This window comes from Amphiura filiformis, chromosome 2, assembly GCF_039555335.1.
Source record: "Amphiura filiformis chromosome 2, Afil_fr2py, whole genome shotgun sequence".
NCBI lineage: Eukaryota > Metazoa > Echinodermata > Ophiuroidea > Amphilepidida > Amphiuridae > Amphiura > Amphiura filiformis.
The window spans coordinates 86734860-86755812 of NC_092629.1; the positions used below are offsets into that span (position 1 = coordinate 86734860).

The window sequence follows — 20953 nt, forward strand, 5'->3', positions numbered from 1 at the left end:
AACTTTCATCAGAGAAGGGACAGTATCGCCCTGGACCTTTTTAGGGAACAGATCACCCCAGATGCAGGCACCCTACACGCCAGCAACCGCTGTACCGTCAGGGATATCAGCAACCGCAGTGGCGGCAAACATTGCCTCCCCAGAAACTGTACAACAGAGGGAAAGCACCCTCTACTCAAACCAGACCAAGCCAGTAGTAAAACCTGCAGAGGTAGGTGAGTGCAGTGATGCAAATATAGTAGGTGGTCGATTGAAGTCATGTGTATCTGAATGGTATAAATATACATCGGATCCTTCGATTATAGAGGCAGTTCAAGGCTATAGATTAGATTTTAAAGAATTGCCCCCTTATCAAACTGTTAAGCCACATCCATATAATTTGTCAGAAATGGAAACAAATGCAATTGATGAGGAAGTGAAATCCTTATTACGGAAGGATGTGATTGAACGTACTCAACCAGAAGAGGGTGATTTTTGGTCAAATATTTGTTCACGTCCCAAGAAGGACGGAGTTAGACGTATGATACTAGATCTATCCCAATTAAATAAATACTTGACCTATCAGCACTTTAAAATGGATACATTTGAAGTTGCAGAAAGCTAATTTCTCATGATTGCTACATGGCTTCAATCGACCTCAAAGATGCCTATTATTCAGTACCCATATCAAAACAGCATAGGAAATACCTGAAATTTCTTTGGAATGGTGTTTTATATCAGTATAAAGCTCTACCAAATGGACTTTCCTCAGCTCCAAGGCTATTTACCAAGGTGTTAAAACCACCTTTTTCCAAATTGAGGAGCCTAGGTTACTGTATTGTTGGGTACATAGATGATACCCTCATTATTGCTCCATCAAAACAGGAAGCAGAACAGGCAGTGCACCACACAGCCAATGTCTTGTCTAATCTGGGGTTTATTATTCACCCAAGAAAATCAATATTTGAGCCAACACAACAAATTAAATTCCTGGGCTTTGTGATAAACTCAAGTGACATGACAGTGTCATTAACAGGAGACAAGAGACTTGATATTAAGAACAGGTGTATTGAACTCTTGCGTAAACAAAAACCAAGTATTAGACAAATAGCTGAAGTTGTTGGGAAAATAGTCGCAGCATCCCCTGCAGTTCAATATGCCCAACTGCATTACAGAGCTTTGGAAATTACATTAATTGTATCTCTCAAGCATAATGCTGGTAATTTTGAGGCAAAAACTGTTTTGGGACAATCTGCTAGAAATGATCTGGATTGGTGGATTTGCAACATTGATCAGGAAACAACTAGGGCACAGGTTCAGGTACCTAATGCAGATATACAGATTGAAAGTGATGCCAGTGGCTTAGGATGGGGTGGTACAAATGGTATTGATGAGATTGGTGGTAAATGGAATGCCCAGGAACAGCAGTTGTTTGAGTCATCAGGCATTAACACCATGGAGTTGCTAGCTGCATTTTTTACGGTGCGAGCATTGTGTAAACAAATGAAAAACAAACATGTTCATGTTAAATGTGACAATCAAACAGCGGTGACTTACATCAATAATATGGGGGGTACTCGTTCAACTGGGTGCAATGCTTTGGCAAAGGAGTTATGGCAGTGGTGCATTGAGCATGATTTGTGGCTGTCCGCATCTTATTTACCGGAGAGTATAATGTAATCGCAGATCAAAGGTCCGCAAATTCCAAGATCAAACGGAATGGATGCTGGACAAGGGTGTTTTTGATGAACTGTGCAGTCGGCTAGGTCAGCCAGATATTGACCTATTTGCATCTAGACTGAACAAGCAGGTAACCAAGTACATATCATGGAAACCTGACCCAGATGCTGAAGCGACTGATGCATTTACAGTCAATTGGGGAAATTTTTTTCTTTTATGCTTGCCCTCCATTCTGTTTGATCTATACTTGCCTCCAGAAAATAGAAATGGAAAAAGCAGAAGGCATTATTATACTTCCTAAATGGCCTACTCAGCCATGGTTTGCGAAAGTATTGCACATGCTGGTTGCCCAGCCCATTCTCTTGCCCAAAGGTGTCATCTCTCAGCCCATATCAGGGGTAAAACACCCACTCACTCATAAATTACGCCTTTTGTGTTGCAGATTGTCCGGAGATCACTGCAAGAGCAAGGAGTTCCGCAGGAGGCGTTGCTCATTATTGAGCAATCATGGCGACCCTCGACAGCTAAACAGTACCATGTGTATATTACAAGATGGCTTGACTTTTGCAGTAGATGGGGCACTAATCCTATGCAATCGGATGTAGGCCCTGTTCTCCGTTTTCTTACTGAACAGTTCAGCAATTTCAATTTAAGTTATAGTGCTATGAATACATGTAGGTGTGCACTATCTACATTTCTTATTATACCAGGAGCTCACACAGCTGGTACTCATCCCTTAATAACAAGATTTATTAAGGGTGTATTTCAAATTCGTCCTACATTACCAAGATACAGTGAAGTTTGGGATGTCACAATTGTGTTGAATTATTTGAAATCTCTACATCCAACCAATCAATTGCGTTTGAGAGATTTGACATTCAAACTTACAATGCTGATGGCATTGACTACAGGGCAAAGAGTACAGACACTTCACATGTTAAATTTAGAAGACATGGTGGTTCACAGTAACGACATAACATTTTATTGCTCAAAATTGCTTAAACAATCTAGGCCTGGTAATGTAGGAATGAAAATTGAGTTCAAATCATATAATGTAGATAAGCGTGTATGTGTGCTTTCAGTGCTACAGCACTATATTAGGTTTACTAAAAGTTTAAGAGGAGATGAGCAACAATTGCTGATTAGTTTTAGAAAGCCACATGGTAAAGTTACTAAGGACACTATTTCAGGCTGGATAAAACGTACTATGAAAGCAGCAGGTGTCAATATAGAGGTATTCAAGTCGCATTCAACACGAGCAGCATCTTGTTCTGCGGCAAACTCTAGACATGTAAATATTACAGATATACTAGCTGCAGCAGGATGGTCTGGGGAAAAAACTTTCCAGCAACATTACAATAAGCCTGTTGTGAAACAAAGTGAATTTGCTAATGCGGTGTTGGAGTAAGACACGTAAAGAAAACAAAGAAACTCTACATTCTACAAGTAGCCCAAGGCTCTTACTATGTTTATTAAAAAGTAAACATGTATTGTGTATAAACAAGCAAAAATTGGTAATGGTTGATATTACAAGTTGTCCAAGAAGGACAATACTCTGATGTACTTTTGCATGTATGATTAAAGACTTGTTGTTGGTGAAAACTTACCATTGTTTTCAGTTTGTTGTTGTGCTATGAGGCTAGACTTGCTTTAAAGTCTCCTTTTATTTCGACACGTATATCGAAATAAAATAGGAAGATTAAACGAGAACTTACCTTAGTTCGAAGTTTGATCCTTATTTTATGAAGATATGGTGAGTGGAGGAATAAAATGCCCTCCCTCCCACACCCAAGTCTTCATAAATATGCAATAAGCAAGACAACACACCTTTTGTGAGGTTACCTATTTGGTTTTTACATTATTATTATCAAGCTAGCCTCATTACTTTCAAGGCTGATTCGCACGCGGTGTTTCTATTCTCATTTTATTCCTCCACTCACCATATCTTCATAAAATAAGGATCAAACTTCGAACTAAGGTAAGTTCTCGTTTAATCTTCCTATTATATTAAAAGGCTACAGCAGAAGAGTATATTTTTGCCAACATCAGAAAGTGAGGTCCGGACAGTGCTGTACGGTGCGACCATTTTAGGCGCATTGGCGACTAGATTTTTTCTGATGCGACTAAACCTTCAATCCATGGCGCCAATGGCGACCAAATGTTGAAGCTTTTAATCGCCAGCAAATGCAAAAGATGTACCGGGTACATATGGATGATAATATAGGTTTTGATTGTTTTTAAGCACTCAAGATGGCGTCAAAATATAAAAAAAATTTGATGGAGGTTTTGGGAAACAAGAAGGATGACGATGAAACAATTAAATCAGGGAATCCAACAGCAGTTGATACTTTTAATGAACCTAGGAACCCGGAACTGGAAATGGAAGTAAGCCTAAAAAAACTTAAAATTGTTTTTTTACTTGGGAACAAAATTTGGGCGCCTAAATTGATAAAGTTAGGAGCCATTGGCTCCTCAATCAGTTATTGCACCGTACAGCACTGGGTCCGGAGGACGTATACTATGATCAGCTTGTAATCGCCGCAGTTATTCGGTCTTTAAATTACTGTACACATCAATAAAGTTCCAACTTACGCCTGCGTACATTCACAAAGGCGTGCGCAGAGTCTTAGCCAGAAATCAGAAACCACCTGTCCAAGCAGACACCAAAATTTGACCCTCAAATATAAAACAACTTGTCTATACCCATGGAAGGGTCACTAGGGTCAAATATGTCCTGATTTGGCCTTTACATGTCACTCTGAATTAGTCTCAAGTTCATATAACCTTAAAATCATCTGTTTTTATTTTATAGAGCTATCACATCTGTAAAATCCATTAAATCCACCCGTCTAAAATTAGATTAGGCCGTCTTAAAGACTGGTGGACGCATGGCTGGCTAAGACCTTGGGCGTGCGTCAGTAGCGTGGTTCTCATAGGTGGTGCGCCAAGCTCTGTGTACGCTATTCTATATCAATCCACGATGTTATGAGCCCCGCCTATTACGAGCTGATCAGAGTATAGACAGTATGGTCCAACTGCCAAGAAACACTACCCAAGCAGGCAGCATGTTTCCTTGTGCATCACCATAGGCCTCTGACCCTCTTCTGAATTTGGCAGACAAACCTTAAATTGTTTATGGTGACTCGAACTGATTAGGGGAAATTGTACTTTTGCACACTTGCCAAACACATTTTTTGAAAATGTAAATTAAAAAAACACTTTGAAATAATTTAAATTACCCATTTTTGCACTTTGGGCAAAATGATCCCAATGTGTATCAACTTTTATTTCAAATAGTATGAAACTGAATTATGCAGATATCCTGATAAGATTGAGCCAAATTAATGCTCATTGGGCATTTTTTTTCTTTCTCCCCTGAAAAAAAGTCCAGCATGCCACTGTTTTGTCGTGGTCTTGGACTTTCAAGATCTTGGTCCCAAAGTGGACTTGGTGTCGGAAGAGAACGTCTTGATCTCGGAAGTATAGCTTAGTCTTTGTTTTGGATTTAGAGGTCTTGACTCACATCACTGGGATGAAGTATGGTATCGTGCAGCGGTTCCCAAACTTTTTATAAAGCGACTTAATTTTTGCCTGGCTTATTTGTCGTAACCCACAAAGGTTGGAGGACGTGTGTGAAACCAAAGTTTGAGTTTAGCTCACTAAACATACTACAGTTGGAATTCCAATTGAATGAACACAGCTTTCAACAGCTGTATTTGATCCAACCGTGATCGTATTTTGCGTATTTCAAACTACAACGCGAACGTACAACAATACTAACAATCACAAGTGTGTTGACATGGTTGGATTCACTTCCGCGTTATCCACGCACAGTTGTACATGCTGGTGTGCATCACGCAGTGTATGCAAAAAATTGTCATGCTATGTCAGGCTGTGTTCATTCAATTGGAATTTCCACTGTAGTACCAACTTTACAAATGAAATGAATCCCATACAATTTGCAATGTTAACTTACAAAATAATATGACGCTTGACTTCAAATTACTTCAACATAGCACAGGAAATATTTGAAATCAGGTACACCATACACGATGCAACTTTAGAAAACTTCATTTAAAGTCGGGGCTACATTTTCAATGATGTTTATGTTTAGGGAACAACCCAAAAGTTCGATGAAGCCCTATAAACGAAAGTCCTTTCGTTAGGGAAAAAGGGGGTCAAAAAGTCCGATTACGTTTGTAAAGAAGTAGTTAAAATATCAGTCAAAGTTGATCTTTTTTTAAGGATTTAATATATAATTGTAAAATTTTAGTATTTTCTGAAGTACGATATTGACATTTTACAGTGGTTGCTTCAAAATGATTTCAAATAAATATAGAGTGCAGTACTCGCAACCTACAACTTGTAAGTTCAATAATTTTTTAAAGCAGTTGTACCGCACTTTGATTCTTTCTTATTTGAAAATCCAGCAAGTCCTAATTTTTTATGAAGAAAAATATTTCAAAATAAAATAGAATTATTGTTTCCTAAACGTGATCAATATCCTAGCAATATCGCACCCCTCCACAACTCCATCGACCACAGCGACGGCCCTGTGCCCAAAAGGTTGGAATTTTCGATATTTGACACTTACGTTAGAGGGGAGGGGGTTAGCCTTCTAACGAAAGGACTTTCGTTTATAGGGCTTCATCAAACTTTTGGGTTGTTCCCTTACAAGCTATCTTCATGATTTTCTTTTGCAAGGGTGTTCCTTAACTCGCAAGTCGCACCCCTTTTTGAAATGGCCTGCAACCCAAAAAAACGTTGTGACCCACAGTTTGGGAAGCGCTGGCATAGTGCCTTTCTACTTGATACTTACTTGCTGTTTAAGTTCTTTAGCCAATTTTCTTCCTTGCTCAACATAATCTATATAGGTTAGGTTTTCCCTGTCAATGGTCGTCAAGGTAACAAGCCACTCCTCCTCTACCAAACCAATCAGACCTATCTGTACATGGAAAAAAGGATGATCTAATAAGTTCAGCTAAGTTCATATGTGCTGGTGATAAACAATTTCCAAAAGTTTAGACTGACTTTCAGCAGTTATCTATCATATAATATTGCTCATCATTCTGTCATGCTTACGCTAGTTGTGCGTTGTGTAATGCATGACTGGCGCACGCTTATGTGAATTTACGCGAGTTGGAACATCATTGATGCGCGCAGTAACAAAAGTCTAATAATTTCCGCCTTATATAAGCCGAACAAACTTTAGACACCGAGCATGCCTCACTAGTAAAGTCATCTATAACATTGCTCAGTATTCATGGAAAGTTACTCATGCTGGAACAAACTTTTATATCGTTACATCATCACATTGTCTTCAAAATAGCATAAATCCTACCTTTTTGCCTTTGTAAGTTATCATCCTAGTCACTAAGCCATCAGCCAGAGGTTCTCCAGTAAAGTTATCTATTACATTGCTCAACATCCATGGATAGTTACTCTCACGAGTAAAATCTTGCAGTTCATCAACACCAAAATCTAACAGTCAAAGAAACAATGGATTGATACTTAAAGCCATAATGTGTGATATTGTTATTCTGATCATCTTAGGCTGAAATAATGAAGTAAAATGAATGATAACTACCTAGTCACTTAGCTGTGGAGCTCTATGATGGAATATTGGCAAATAAAACTAGGGATCCCCATTTTTGTTATAAAAACTCTAAATTTTACTGTAATTAAAGCACTTCTGGCTTAGTCTTAGTCAAATGGTATTTTAGTACAACATTGGGCATTATAATCATGCAAAAAGTAGAAATTCCAAAAAAATTGAGGGCGTCGCTGTGGGGCAAAATGCACAAAATCTATGTGCATCCCAATCAAATTGCTTGTTTTAGATGACATGTACGCATAAAGGCGTGGCAGTTATTGATATATCGACATCCATCAATGACTTCCAAGTGTGACGTTACATAGTGAGGGATTACGAGATACAATGACTTCCAATTCCATGTGTGTGCATCCTTTCATCCTGGCACATTTCATGTTCGCACAACTACCATAGTGCACATTGCATGATTTTGTAATCCTGTAATTATTTTTCCTTTATTAATATCTGTTGAATTTTTTTGTCACCAAAAATGGTTCGTTTTGCCATGTGACATGATCTGATCAAATGAGACCAAAATCTACAAAAATTAAATTAATACCAGGCAAAAAATGGAGCAAAAACAATAAAGAAATTTAAAAAAAAACATAAGAAAATGAACATATAAAATGTTTGGAACTTCGCAACCCATTTTACCATAGACTTCATGATGTCAGCATCAGTAAGCTTAGGTTTGGAGCAAGTATGGTATTGTAACAACTCAATTTTCTACATTTCCAACTTTTGTATGAGTGGATCAGATACCTTTTCACATTTTCAATTTTGATAACAACTTCTAGCAAGAGAACTTTACAGAAAAAAAAGTTGATTTTTTGTTGGATTGGCTTTTTTTTGTGGGGGGGGGGGGGGTTAGAGTACATTGCACCTCCCCAGACACCCTGGCTAAAAGGGCAAATTTTCACAAAATTTTTACAGAAAAAAGTGGCTTTTTTTTGGATTGGCTTTTTTTTGGGGGGGTGTGAAGAGTACATCACACCTCCCCAGACACACTTACCAAAGTCATGATTGCCAAACACAGCTGTGTTGATTTTCATAGCATTCAGTACTGGTAGCATTTGTTGTCCTCTTGTAACACTGCTCACTAAAATAGGGAGCAAAAACACAGTCTCATGCATAAGGAAATTGGTATGGTATGTATACATAAGGCTGAATAAAATTAATGTTTTGGTTCTCATCCCTCCCTCCGCAATTTCTGGGATTTGTCAGATTTTTTTTTTTTTAAAGATTTTTCAATTTTTTTAGACTTACTTTGGAATACTTTACGAGAGAACATGGACCATTACCAAGACTTTTTGTGGTACTCCAGGGGATTTACCCATCAGAATCTCACAAAATTGCCTTCTCCTTTCCTCGAGCACTGTTGGAAAAGATCTAAAACTACTAACAATGCTAATTTTACACAAAAATAAAACTCCCTCCCTCATCAATTCATGAAAATCCTCTGGACAAGAACCAAAACATTAATTTTATACAGCCTAATACATCAATATCAAAAAGATGCACTTGTCAGATGCTACATGTGTCTCTTTAAATTTAAATATATACATGTAGCTAGGAATAAATACCCAACTCATCTCAAGTGGAGGTCACTTCAAATAATCCCCAAGTCATATAGTTTAGGAATGTGAGGTTACGCATACAATTTTGCTGCTTACGTGCTTTAAAAGCAACTTCAAATATTTTGACAAAAAGTGTTTTCTCTTTAAATCGCACTATTTTTGCAGTGAAAGAATAAAAATAAAGGTTTCTGCTTAAAAATAAAAGTCCTCATCAGTAAAAATAAATTCTGGTTTCGGCTACGCCGCATTTATTATATATGCTTTTACTGCCTCTGACACATTATTTGGGTGTAGAGGATAGGGATTTATTTCTTTAATACAAGTTTTCTTTTAATTTCTAAATTCCATTCCTTTGTATCAAAAGACTAAAATGAAATAGAGGTCCAATCGAGCCATATATGTGACACAATCTGGTCCATGGAGGCCAAAGGAGGCAAATTTGAAATTGAGATAAAGACCTGCATGTACCAGATCCTGTCGCATATTACCCTTCTTGCACATTTCCTTCAATAAAGCTAAACTAAGTTAAACTACAGCTGATAATTGCTTCTTCTATCTATACAAGGCGAGACAAAAATGCCTATTGCTATTGATTGATTACAAATATCCTGACCAAACCAGACATAGTAACATCTGCTTTTTCTTCCATATATCCTCCTGGTAAAGTACTACAGAAGATATCTTATACTTCCCACAATGCATTTCTCTCGCTTCAATTTTCTGTACTGATTTCTAGCTCGAGTCACTGGCACTAGCGTGTTCTGTGTTAGCTTAGCATTACTTGGTGCATGTACATACTTTTACGTGCACGATCAAAGTGACACGTATGTACATGCAAGAAACAACACCAAGCCAACGCAGCACACGCTGAGCTTCAAAGCTAGTGCTGGTGACTCAAGGTAGAAAGACCACAGTGCAACATAGGTCAATAGTGACAAAAATATCTCAATGAACAGAGCACACACAGATCTTGCAAAATATGCCTATCGACCCTTGTTTAGCCAGTCTATTCTCAATATGAAATCAAAGGAAACCTGTACAAAGTAATAGGAGTGTCATTTGCTGTTTCATGAGGTGATGTTGCAAAGGATTCTGGGATGGGTAAGATATATCTTCTCTGTGCTCCTGGTATAGACTGGCCTAGCTCATAGGATCACAAACATATGCTCATCTGTCAGTACACAGTTCTTTAACCCCAATACATACATAGAATGACCTTTGGGTGTGTTGGGTACTAAAACTCATACTCACACAACTTGAGGTCAACTATTGATTGGAGGTTATTCAACTTTGCCATTGGAGATGAGAGAGATCATTTTGGCTCAGAAGGACCCATGATCACCCATCCATACCAATTTTTCTACAAAAAAATGGACCCATGGCTATACCAGAAGTCAACATTTTGGATGCAAATTTCAAAGTTTTTATAACATTTCTCAAATTTTTGGCAAAATTGGGAAATTTTTTTTCAGAAAAAATTGGAAAATTAAATGAAAAACCATCCAAATACCAGAAAATTGATTGGTTGGATTTGTGCTTTCTACTGAAGATAGCACAAATTTATTGGTTAAAACTGTGATGTCTACTGAAGATAGCACAAATTTATTGGAAAAAGGCCATGGCTGAAATGGCTGAAAATACAGCACATCCCGCATGGTCATTTTGTACTGAGTATCAAGGGTGACGCCATGGGGAGGGGGGGGCAGCATGGGCAATTTCCCCCAAAGAAGAAGGGCAAAAAAAATCAGAAAGAGAAAGAAAAAAGAAACAGAATTTGGTCAAACAGGGGTTAAATTGTGACAATTGTATTGGTTTTCTATACCTAATATTGTTCATTAAAAAGCGACAGCTTCAGGGAGCTTTGCCCCCTGACCCCCAACAAAGGTCTCTGCCCCCTGGACCCCCACCAGAGGGCCAGTCCCCTGGAACCCCTATTTATGCCTTTGCCCCCCCCCTTAATATTCAACCCTGGCACCGCCCCAGCTGAGTATCCCCCCTCCCGGGTCAATGGGTGAGAGAAAGTTGAAAAAAGGGTGACTATAATTTGGTTCACCTCAAGCTTGGTAGTGACGTCATTGCTTCTTCATGGATGCGCCGCAAGCATGCCAATAAACCGCCTCTGTATGCGCGCGTGTACACTCAGCGCGTTTAACTTTACATGCGCGATTCAATACTGCGGTAAGAAAAATATGCACATACATCACTACCGAACTTGAGGTGAACCAAATTATATGTGGACACATATCTCTCATCTTTAGTGAGTGCCCCTCCCTCTGATGAAATGTTGATCTCCACTCAAATATTTTAAACTCTGTGGTACAACCAGGTTTTGTGAAAAAGGTCGCAATTTAATCTCCACCCACAATGACTGATGCAGCTTCCTTTTGACTTCCTTGTGTCATGCATAAACCAGACACTAGAATAGCATGATCTATCAAGACAAATCAATATATAGCACACTGTACAACAGTGCCATGTAGGAGGTTTATTAAATGTAGGTCTTTTACTAAAGTGGTGATTTTCCATTTTCTTAATTTAACCCTATTCTATTACCCCACAAAAGTGGTATATTTGAGTGGTGTGGAGGTATCATATTAACTACTGCGTCGCAGTGTTATTGGTTGGGTAAAAACCAATAAGTGGCATACCATTGACAAGCTTGGACTTTAAGCTTTGAGAAAAACAAGTTTAATATTTAATTATGTAAATATTATGCAAATTAGCTCATGAATAATTAATGAGCTCATAGCCAAATATGATCAAAAAATTATTTTCATTTACAATTTTGAAGTGTATGAGTACATCAACATGATCAATGTGGCATTTTTATGCAGTTTTAAATACACTGCCGTGTTTCTAATAAAAAGAAATCCGAGTTACTTTGGACCATATTTAAAAAGTTTATGGACATTTTTGGGCTATTTTTAGGGCAAAATTTGGCCTAAAAATGGTCAAAATATGCAGGTTTCCAACATTTTAAACCATTTTATGATGTGTTAATGGTAGTTGTATTAGGAAAAACGGTGTTTTGTTGATAGAGAAGTGATAAATTATCCAAACTATTCCAAAGATAAGACCTTGTTTGTGTAAATAATTTTTTTACATGCATATTAAGCCATTTCGTGCCATATGGCACGAAATTGATAGGGGTAATAGAATAGGGTTAATAGTCAAATTCTGTGTTCTTTTCCATTTTCTTAAACTTTGAGATACTAGCATATCTAGAAGTCATCAAATGAATGAAAGGTGTAAATATTCAATATGGCGACTATCATTACTGCAAAATTATGACCACTAATTGGCCCCAAAGACAAGTATTGAATGTTAAACAGATATATTTTGTTAAAGATTTCTCTTATTTCAATCTCATAAACGGTAGGAAAACATTGAAATATGCAAAATTTCCTCAACGTGGAGGTCACATCACAAGATAAGACTATTTAATGTTATAAATTTGGGTTCCCAAAAATTTGCTCTGTGCAAAGGAGGGGATCAACGATTTTTGGCACATTGAAAGGGGATCAAAGATTTCTAACACCTGTTTTAAGAGGGTGAACAATTGTAATTTTACACAAAATAAGGGTTACACAGGTGAGAGAGGCCACAGACCAAAAACAAGGAAAATTACTAAAAACACTGAAAAAAAAACATACAATCAGGGCAAAAATGCCAAATATGGGCTAAAAATAAAAGAAAACACTTAAATTTTGGCAACAAAAAAGAGGAAATTGGTTGAAAAGAGGAACTCTCACACCCCTGGGGTTAGGATTTGGGTTAGGATTAGTTTACACAAACTACTCGAAGGATCTACCAATTTTTAGTAGAATTAATTAATACGTGACAGCCCCTTTAGGCAAGTCATTATTATTGTTCTACATTTGTACTTATACCATACCATACTTACTTATTGATGGATTAAGCGCATCTCCACTAAAAAACACCAATGGATTCTCATGCTGGAAACGTTTGATAACTGTCGCAAAACGTGCAGCGCCCCCCACAGGCTCCTGTTTCCTCTCCTCAATATTGTAGACATCATTGAAATGAAGTATTGTGATAACTGTGGGCTGGTAGTTTGTATACTGCGCCCTCACTTCTTCCGAGATGCGTAAGCGAGTCGGTGATGCTTCATCAATGCTTGAATCAGAGTCATCTAATCCTAAAAATATCAAAAAAATAGTGAACGTTTTGTAAAGATGAATAGACGAGCCATTCAAGATACACACCCCTACATATGTAACAAAAATGTGGACAGTAATACACCACCTGATCCAAGTGCAGATGGGGTAAGAACCAGGGGGCACAAACATTTGGCATTTGGACCCACCCTCCTTGCAGCTGAAGAGCTGTGTTTATGACTTTTGCATCTAAAAGCTAGGGTCTAGGATGTTTTTTTTTTTTTTTTTTGCTTGTCAGTTTTGTTGTCTCGGGGGGATTAATTTGTGCTATCTTCAGTAGACAGCACAAATTTAACCAATCACTTTGTGCTATCTTCAGTAGACAGCACAAATTTAACCAATCAATTTGTGCTATCTTCAGTTGACAGCCCAAATTAAACCAATCAATTTGTACTATCTTCAATAGACAGCACAAATTTAACCAATCAATTTGTGCTATCTTCAGTAGGCAGCAAATATTTAACCAATATATTTGTGCTATCTTCAATAGACAACACAAATTTAACCAATCAATCTGTGCTATCTTTAGTAGACAGCCCAAATTGAACCAATCAATTTGTACTATCTTCAATAGACAGCACAAATTTAACCAATCAATTTGTGCTATCTTCAGTAGGCAGCAAATATTTAACCAATATATTTGTGCTATCTTCAATAGACAGCACAAATTTAACCAATCAATTTGTGCTATCTTCAGTAGACAGCACAGATTTTAAAACCAATCAATTTGGGCTATCTTCAGTAGCAGCGGTCGAATTCGATGGTATCGCATCGCATTTTGCGATGCAATTTCCATCAACTGCTATGCACTTTTCCGAAATGCATTGCAAAAAGTGCTATACATAAATTTGAGCTAAATTTCACGTCGCATTTGCCTCAAAAGTCCCCCAATGCATCGCTATTTGCGGCACGTCGCATTTACCTCAAGACACATCTGGATGATCTGGAATTCCCCGAAAATCAAAAACATCACACACAGGCCCGTCACGCAGATTTTTTTTTTTGGGGGTGCTGATTTTGAAAAAGTGGACTTTTTTCCAAAGGGGGGACGATTTTGTGAAAAGTGGACTTTTCCCCAAATTTGAACCTTTTTGACCAAAAAGCGTAAAAACCTGATTTTTTTGCTCCCTACGCCGCAAATTCTTCAATTTTGGGACTTTTTGTATACTTTTGCAAATTTGGGGAGGTGCGGCCGCACCCCCCGCACCCCCCCTGCGTACGGGCCTGATCACACAGTCAGTATTTCCTCATTCTCGTTACATCTAAGATAATTATGCTATATTCCGTTGCAAAAATAAGACAAAGCAATGTTGGGTACCATATTGCGGAATATGTTGTGGTTGATTGCTTAATATGTCATGCTTATGTTTACTAGTGTTACTCCCCCCAATTATGCGAGAGAATGTTGCCATTGTACTATTTATACACAAAATCATAACAAGTGTTCCTGGTGAAGGGAGTTACCAAAACCATAAGATCAGCGACCTTCGGAAGCTTGCAATATTTTATAATGTCGAGATATTGTTGAACAAAAATTAGGTGAAGAGTTTACTGAAGACCTAATCTGGTTTTATCGTTTTTGAAGGTTTTTTTCGTCTGTGGTATTTTTGCTGTTCTTTATGGTTGTGGACCGACTTTACCAGGTTTGCAAAATTGCAACATTATTTTTCAATGCTCATTCCTCTCGGTAAAAGTATAGGCCTACCCTTTTTTCAAAAGCTATGATCCTGCTTCGTGCATATAATTATATTTGCTAATTGCCCTCAAACTCTGCCCTCGAGCGTGACATGTGATCGTCTGGGGGAGTTATAGCCAAGATTTGTTGACAATGACAGAAGTTGTAGATTCGCTACGCAAATACAAATATTGCATCGCAAAATGCTACGCATTTTTCTTTTTTGCATAGCAAAATAACTGCTATGCAAAATTTGGAAACTGCTATACAAACATGTGTTTTGCATCGCACAAAAAGCTATGCAAAAAAATTGACTGAATTTGAACCCTGTTCAGTAGACAGCACAAATTCAACCAATCAATTTGTGCTATCATCAGTAGACAGTGCAAATTTAACCAATCAAATTGTGCTATCTTCAGCAGACAGCAAAAATTTAACCAATCAATTTGTGCTATCTTCAGTAGACAGCACAAATTACATCAATCAATTTGTGATCTAAACTAGTAGACAGCAAAAATTCAACCAATCAATTTGTACTATCTTCAGTAGACAGTGCAAATTACACCAATCAATTTGTGCTATCTTCAGTTAACAGCCCAAATTCAACCAATCAATTTGTGCTATCTTCAGTAGACAGCACAAATTTAACCAATCACTTTGTGCTATCTTCAGTAGACAGCACACATTTAACCAATCAATTTGTGTTATCTTCAGTAGACAGCACAAATTTAACCAATCACTTTGTGCTATCTTCAGTAGACAGCACAAATTTAACCAATCAATTTGTGCTATCTTCAGTAGACAGCACAAATTTAACCAATCAATTTATGCTTTCTTCAGTAGACAGCACAGATTTAACCAATCAATTTGTGCTATCTTCAGTAGCAGCACACATTCAACAAAACAATTTGTGCTCTTTGATATCATCAGTAGAAAGCACCTTGACAGTAGACAGTACAATTAAACCAATCAATTTGTGCTATCTTCAGTAGACAGTGCAAATTTAATCAATCAATTTGTGCTATCTTCAATAGACAGCAAAAATTTAACCAATAAATATGTGCTATCCACTAGACAGTGCAAATTTAACCAATCAATTTGTGCTATCCACTAGACAGCACAAATTTAACCAATCAACTTGTGCTATCTTCAGTAGACAGCACAAATTACACTGGCAATTTGAGCTATCTTCAGTAGACAGCACAAATTACACTGGCAATTTGTGCTATCTTCAGTAGACAGCACAAATTAAACCAATCAATTTGTGCAATCTTCAGTAGACAGCAAATTCAACCAATCAAAAATATTGGTCTCAAACAAGCTAAAACTGAATAAAAATGTTTATATTTCCAGTATCAGCTGACAGCTACACCAGTAAGCATTACATCTAAGCTTTAATGTTTTAACTCAGGTGTATGTTTTGTGGTCGGTTGGGAACAGGAATTTATCAATTATTTTTGTTCCAGCACTTGATAATTATGTTTGAATGAGAGTGTAGAGAAGGACAAGGTCGGCTGACCAGAAATACATTAATATTTTTGGTCCAGGCTAAAGGACCCTACATACTTTTTAGTGGACACATATTTAATGTAACCTATCTACATTATTTATTCCCAGTAATGTTTAAGAGGGTACTACACCCCTCGATAAATTTGTTTCTATTTTTGCATTTTTCTCAAAAACTAATCACACACTGGTAACAAAAGTTATGTATATTATTGGGGCAAGGAATCAATTACTAAACTGGAATTTCAGTGACCCAAGGCAAAAGCGGTTTGTTATTTATGATACTGAAATAAGGTACCGCTAGGATGTACCTCATTTCCTATCATATATACGGAACCGCTTGTCTTGAGTTACTGAAATTTCAGTGTAGTAATTGGATTCCTTGCCCCAATAATATACATAACTTTTGTTACCAGTGTGTTATTATTTTTGAGAAAAATGCAAAAAATTGTCAAATTTACCACAGGGTGTATTTACCCCTTAAGTTCTAACAATTTGTTTGAACTTTGATGTTGTAAAATTGACAGTATATTTCTACCAGATATTCTACGTAACATATTAACGATTTTTTAAAAACATTTGTTAGACCTCGAACATGGAATGGAAATAGGCTAAATAACATAGATATGCTACAACAAATATTCTACGTCAAATACTTGGAGTCTGTAGCAGCCTTAAGCGCTAAGAAAAGTACCGGTAATCACAATTATTGAGGACAACAGATCATAATTAAAATACTCAGAAGCAATGAGGATTTTTGTCAATATAAATGCTGCACTATCAATATTGATATCAGTTAATATAGAAGACAATCAATGCCAATCAAGCCTAACTACCTGTATTTAATCATTCAATTTATGCAATAGGGTATGTGTACTTTAATTAGTGATCATAGAAACCAATTAATGCCTTCACTGCTCCAAGGTTTTCTTTAAGCATTTTGCTGAAGGGGTATTTTCAAATATTTTGGACCCTTTCAATTGTGAATTTTTCCTCTGAAGTGGTCCAAAACATCACCCCAAATGAAAATGGAACCACTTTAGTAGGCATTGGTAATTTGGTGGGTGGGTACTCAAGTTTGTTTGTGTAGGGGTGTGCCGCTGTGAATTCGTAAATGGACCTTTCAATAAAACTTTTTTTACAAGAAATTTGGACCCATCGATATACCAAAATTAAATTTTTTTACATATTTTGGGGAAATTTCAACAACTTTGACTACAGTGAGGCAAAATTGGGTTATTTCCATAACAAGTGTTTCTATATTCAAATCATGCAATATTTGAACAATGTACGTTTTCAAGATTTTGTACGCGTTTGACTTTTGATTTGAAGGGGTCCGCAAAGTATGTGAATGCGTAAATATGTGTGATCTGTGCCAATATTGATATCAGTTTATAAAAGACAATCAATCATCCACACCTGACCTGAATATGAATTTCTTTCACTTGAAACTGATAAAATACAACTTTTTAATTATTTCCTTCCATTTCTTCTTGATTGAAACATCATTTCACTCTTTCCAACTCTAAAAAGTCACATGGCTCAAGGCAGGTGAAGTAAATTGGCAGTAAAAACGAGTCAGGAATGTGCAAATGCAAAATATTGTGATTACGTGCATGATTTGCATCATCTGACGAGGTGCAAATCTGGGTGTATGTCCAACACAGTCATGTCGCATTTGGTTTGTCATTAACAAGAGCAAATGTGATTTTCACAACAAGATTTTTGGGTAAATCCGACATCACCATAGGATTTTTGTTTCCATTCGAAAACTCTACAGTTTATATACTTCGGACTTAAAATTCAGAAATAATGAACTTGGAAAATGTCCATGTTCTCTTCCATTACTCGATCACCCCAATCCCCATAAAACATAACATGTTTTTTATATTATATTTATAAACATGTTTTGGTTGCAGTCAAAATATTTTACATCTAAATGTCAGGCTACATAGAAAAACCATTATTACAAATTTTGTCAAACTGTTATTGCAAAATAATTTTTGGCAAACATTAAATTGCAAAATATTGTGCAACACTTAAAAACAATGTTTTGCATGAAAATTTCAAAAATGTTCTGTGAATGTTATTAAAATGTTTTAAACCCTATATACCGGTTACCTCGAAATTAAAAAAATTTCTGGAAAAGGCTTTTGCATTTGCTGGGTGACCTTCCGTATTTCGTCAAATAAACGCCCCCGGGGGCGTTACATTTTCCCAAGGGGTGCGTTTATTCAAGGTCAATTTTAGAACAATAATTCCTGTTAAAATCATTAGGTAAACTTAAAACTCACGCTAAAATGACGAACTATGAACTAGAAACACTGACTTCTAATTCACTTCCGGGTTTCCAATCCAGATTTTCGCCAATTATTGACGCTATTATCGACCATGTGAGCAACTTGGTAAGCTTACTACACAAGATAGCATGGAAATATCGGCAATTTTGAAACATCATGGTTGAAAAAAGTGGTGGGGACATTTATTTGAGGGGGGCGACTATTTGACGAAATATGGTAATCCTTACCGTTTCCATAGAGTGTATGACCCAGCCATCTAGCCACACCATCCTTCTCCACTACAGTGCCATGTTCTATTTTATTTACCCTACACATGGAACATGTGGATCCCATGTCTCAATCCTTGTCAGTGGTAAAGAAGCCTTGACTGCAGATGGAATGGTTGCTGCATCGATCATCTGAATTTGTTAACAGCCATCTAAAAAACAAAAAGTGTCAGGGTTAGATCATATTCTCAAAGGAATAAGTGGGCATTATATAATCCTAATAAAAGTTCAGTTTAGTTTTATAATACTTAATAGTAGGACCTATACCGGTACTACCTTTCTTGTTGAAGGTACAAAGGAGTCACCCCAAACCCAGCTATGGGTAAAGTTGCAAGAGTGCCTGGGTAAGATAATATTCAGAATTAGGTTCAGGATACGGAGCCTGATATATAACTGATGCAAAGTCAATAGTCATTTAAACCTCAATCACAATGGGCGATCACATCAAAAATGTTGTCAAAATAAAAAATAAAATTGCACTTCAACTCAATTTTACACTGTTCAAAATAGACAACCGTTGCTCTATATTATAGAGCAACGGTAAAGGAAGATACAGTTGACTCATCAAAATAACTACAATTTATGTGAGCGTAAGAGGTGGGATAAAAGCTGCGAAGGATCTTTGCAAACATCCAAAAGAAAAGTATATACTCAAATATAATTTGTAATTGTAACCTGCATGTGATAGCCTGTTCACTTCAGTTCAGCAAATTACTTCAGCGGTGTCCGCCTGCTCAGATTATTGTGTAAAAAGAACTAGGTCACGCAATACTACGCACTTTGACTGGCGAATGAGGCGCTGATTGATGATGACGTCATTCAATTAGCCAATCAGAACCCCACTTCCGTATACGCCATAAACTGTGCCAAATTGGTAGACCGCTGAATAGCCCGAGGTAGGCCTACCGTACTCACACCTCCGTCACTACGATTAACACTGGCCTTTTTTTCGTACGAAGGTCTGAGGCTCCTGAGCCTATCTGGTCCAGGGTACATACACAGTATCGAATTTTATTAACAAAATATCACTTCTTACTGTTCCTCACGTGAAGATAAGCCTAAAACAAAACATAATTAATTTGTTTGGTGCATGAGTGAAAATTTTGGGTACATTTGAAGAACCTGTAAAATGACCAAATTTGTGAACGTAGCGATCGTCACCATAACAAAAATTAATGTCTCATATAAATAGAGATAACACGGTGGCCATGGTGGCGAAGAAATTTCATTTTTTTGCTGTGAAATGCAGATTTAATGAAGAAAAGAGATACAGGAAGTCTTTGACATAGTGTTATTTTTAAGGATTATACATGTATATCACAAAAGTCAAAACTGAACATGCCGTATTTTTATTAATTAATGCAGAGTGAACCTTTGAAATTATGACATCATTGACATGAGTTCACGGTTCGGCTGCCTGTGTGCCCCGCTTTTTGTAATACTACGGAAGTCATGGCCCTATGGCGAGGAAGGAACCAATAGAGCCATGTGTCAAGCTGAAAACTATGTAGCACTAGCATGCTAGCAAGCGCCCTAGTCTAGAGACAGTGGTTGTGTAGCAAGTTATACAGACAGTAATAGCAAATGCAAATTGCATACCCGGGATTGCAAATGCACACGTGTGTGACTATCTTCACTATCACTATCAGTATCATGCATGGCATGATTAATTTAGTAAAATGATCAAGATGGTGTAAAGACTAAAGTCATGATGATGATGTCTTTGATGACAGTAAGCTTACCGTCATGACGTGGGCGTTTCTCAGTTTAACAATAACACTACTGTCACGTTGACCACTGCTAAAAAGGTATGTTTCGACTTCATTACTTACCACCTTACACGTATTGTTCAGCCATCAGCTGCCGCTATAACAGCTTCAGCTTCAATAATATGTCTACGACCTGCCTTCACTGTCAGTGCCAAAAACAGTGAGAGCAATCTATCAATATCGGAGACTAAAATACAAACGGCAGCTACATACCAGACACATGTGTTGACAAGCTGAATCATCGCACTTCGTGCTCTATTATACGTCCATGGCTGAATCAGAAAAGGCTGCCGCAAGTAAAATCCCCTGAGGCAAAAATAGGGATGACGATATGTCGCCCTCTGGAGGAATGAAACTTTTAGCCAATGAGAAGTTGTATAACAATCCTGATGAATACTTTGATGAGGGTTGGAAAATATAGAGGATCAAC

At 37.3% G+C, this 20953-nt stretch overlaps 1 protein-coding gene across 1 annotated transcript in view; it reads right to left on the reverse strand.

Moving 5' to 3' along the window:
* Window positions 1–18901, reverse strand: part of LOC140146759 (uncharacterized) — a 38609-nt gene extending 19708 nt beyond the window's left edge. Inside the window, exons 1-5 of the mRNA XM_072168635.1 lie at window positions 18716–18901; window positions 12734–12988; window positions 8265–8351; window positions 7001–7140; window positions 6479–6604 (exon numbers count right to left, since the gene is read on the reverse strand). Coding sequence (XP_072024736.1) covers window positions 6479–6604; window positions 7001–7140; window positions 8265–8351; window positions 12734–12988; window positions 18716–18821 — 714 coding nt within the window. The 5' untranslated portion in view covers window positions 18822–18901. The remainder of the gene's footprint in view (window positions 1–6478; window positions 6605–7000; window positions 7141–8264; window positions 8352–12733; window positions 12989–18715) is intronic.
* Between the last annotated feature and the right edge of the window lie 2052 nt (window positions 18902–20953).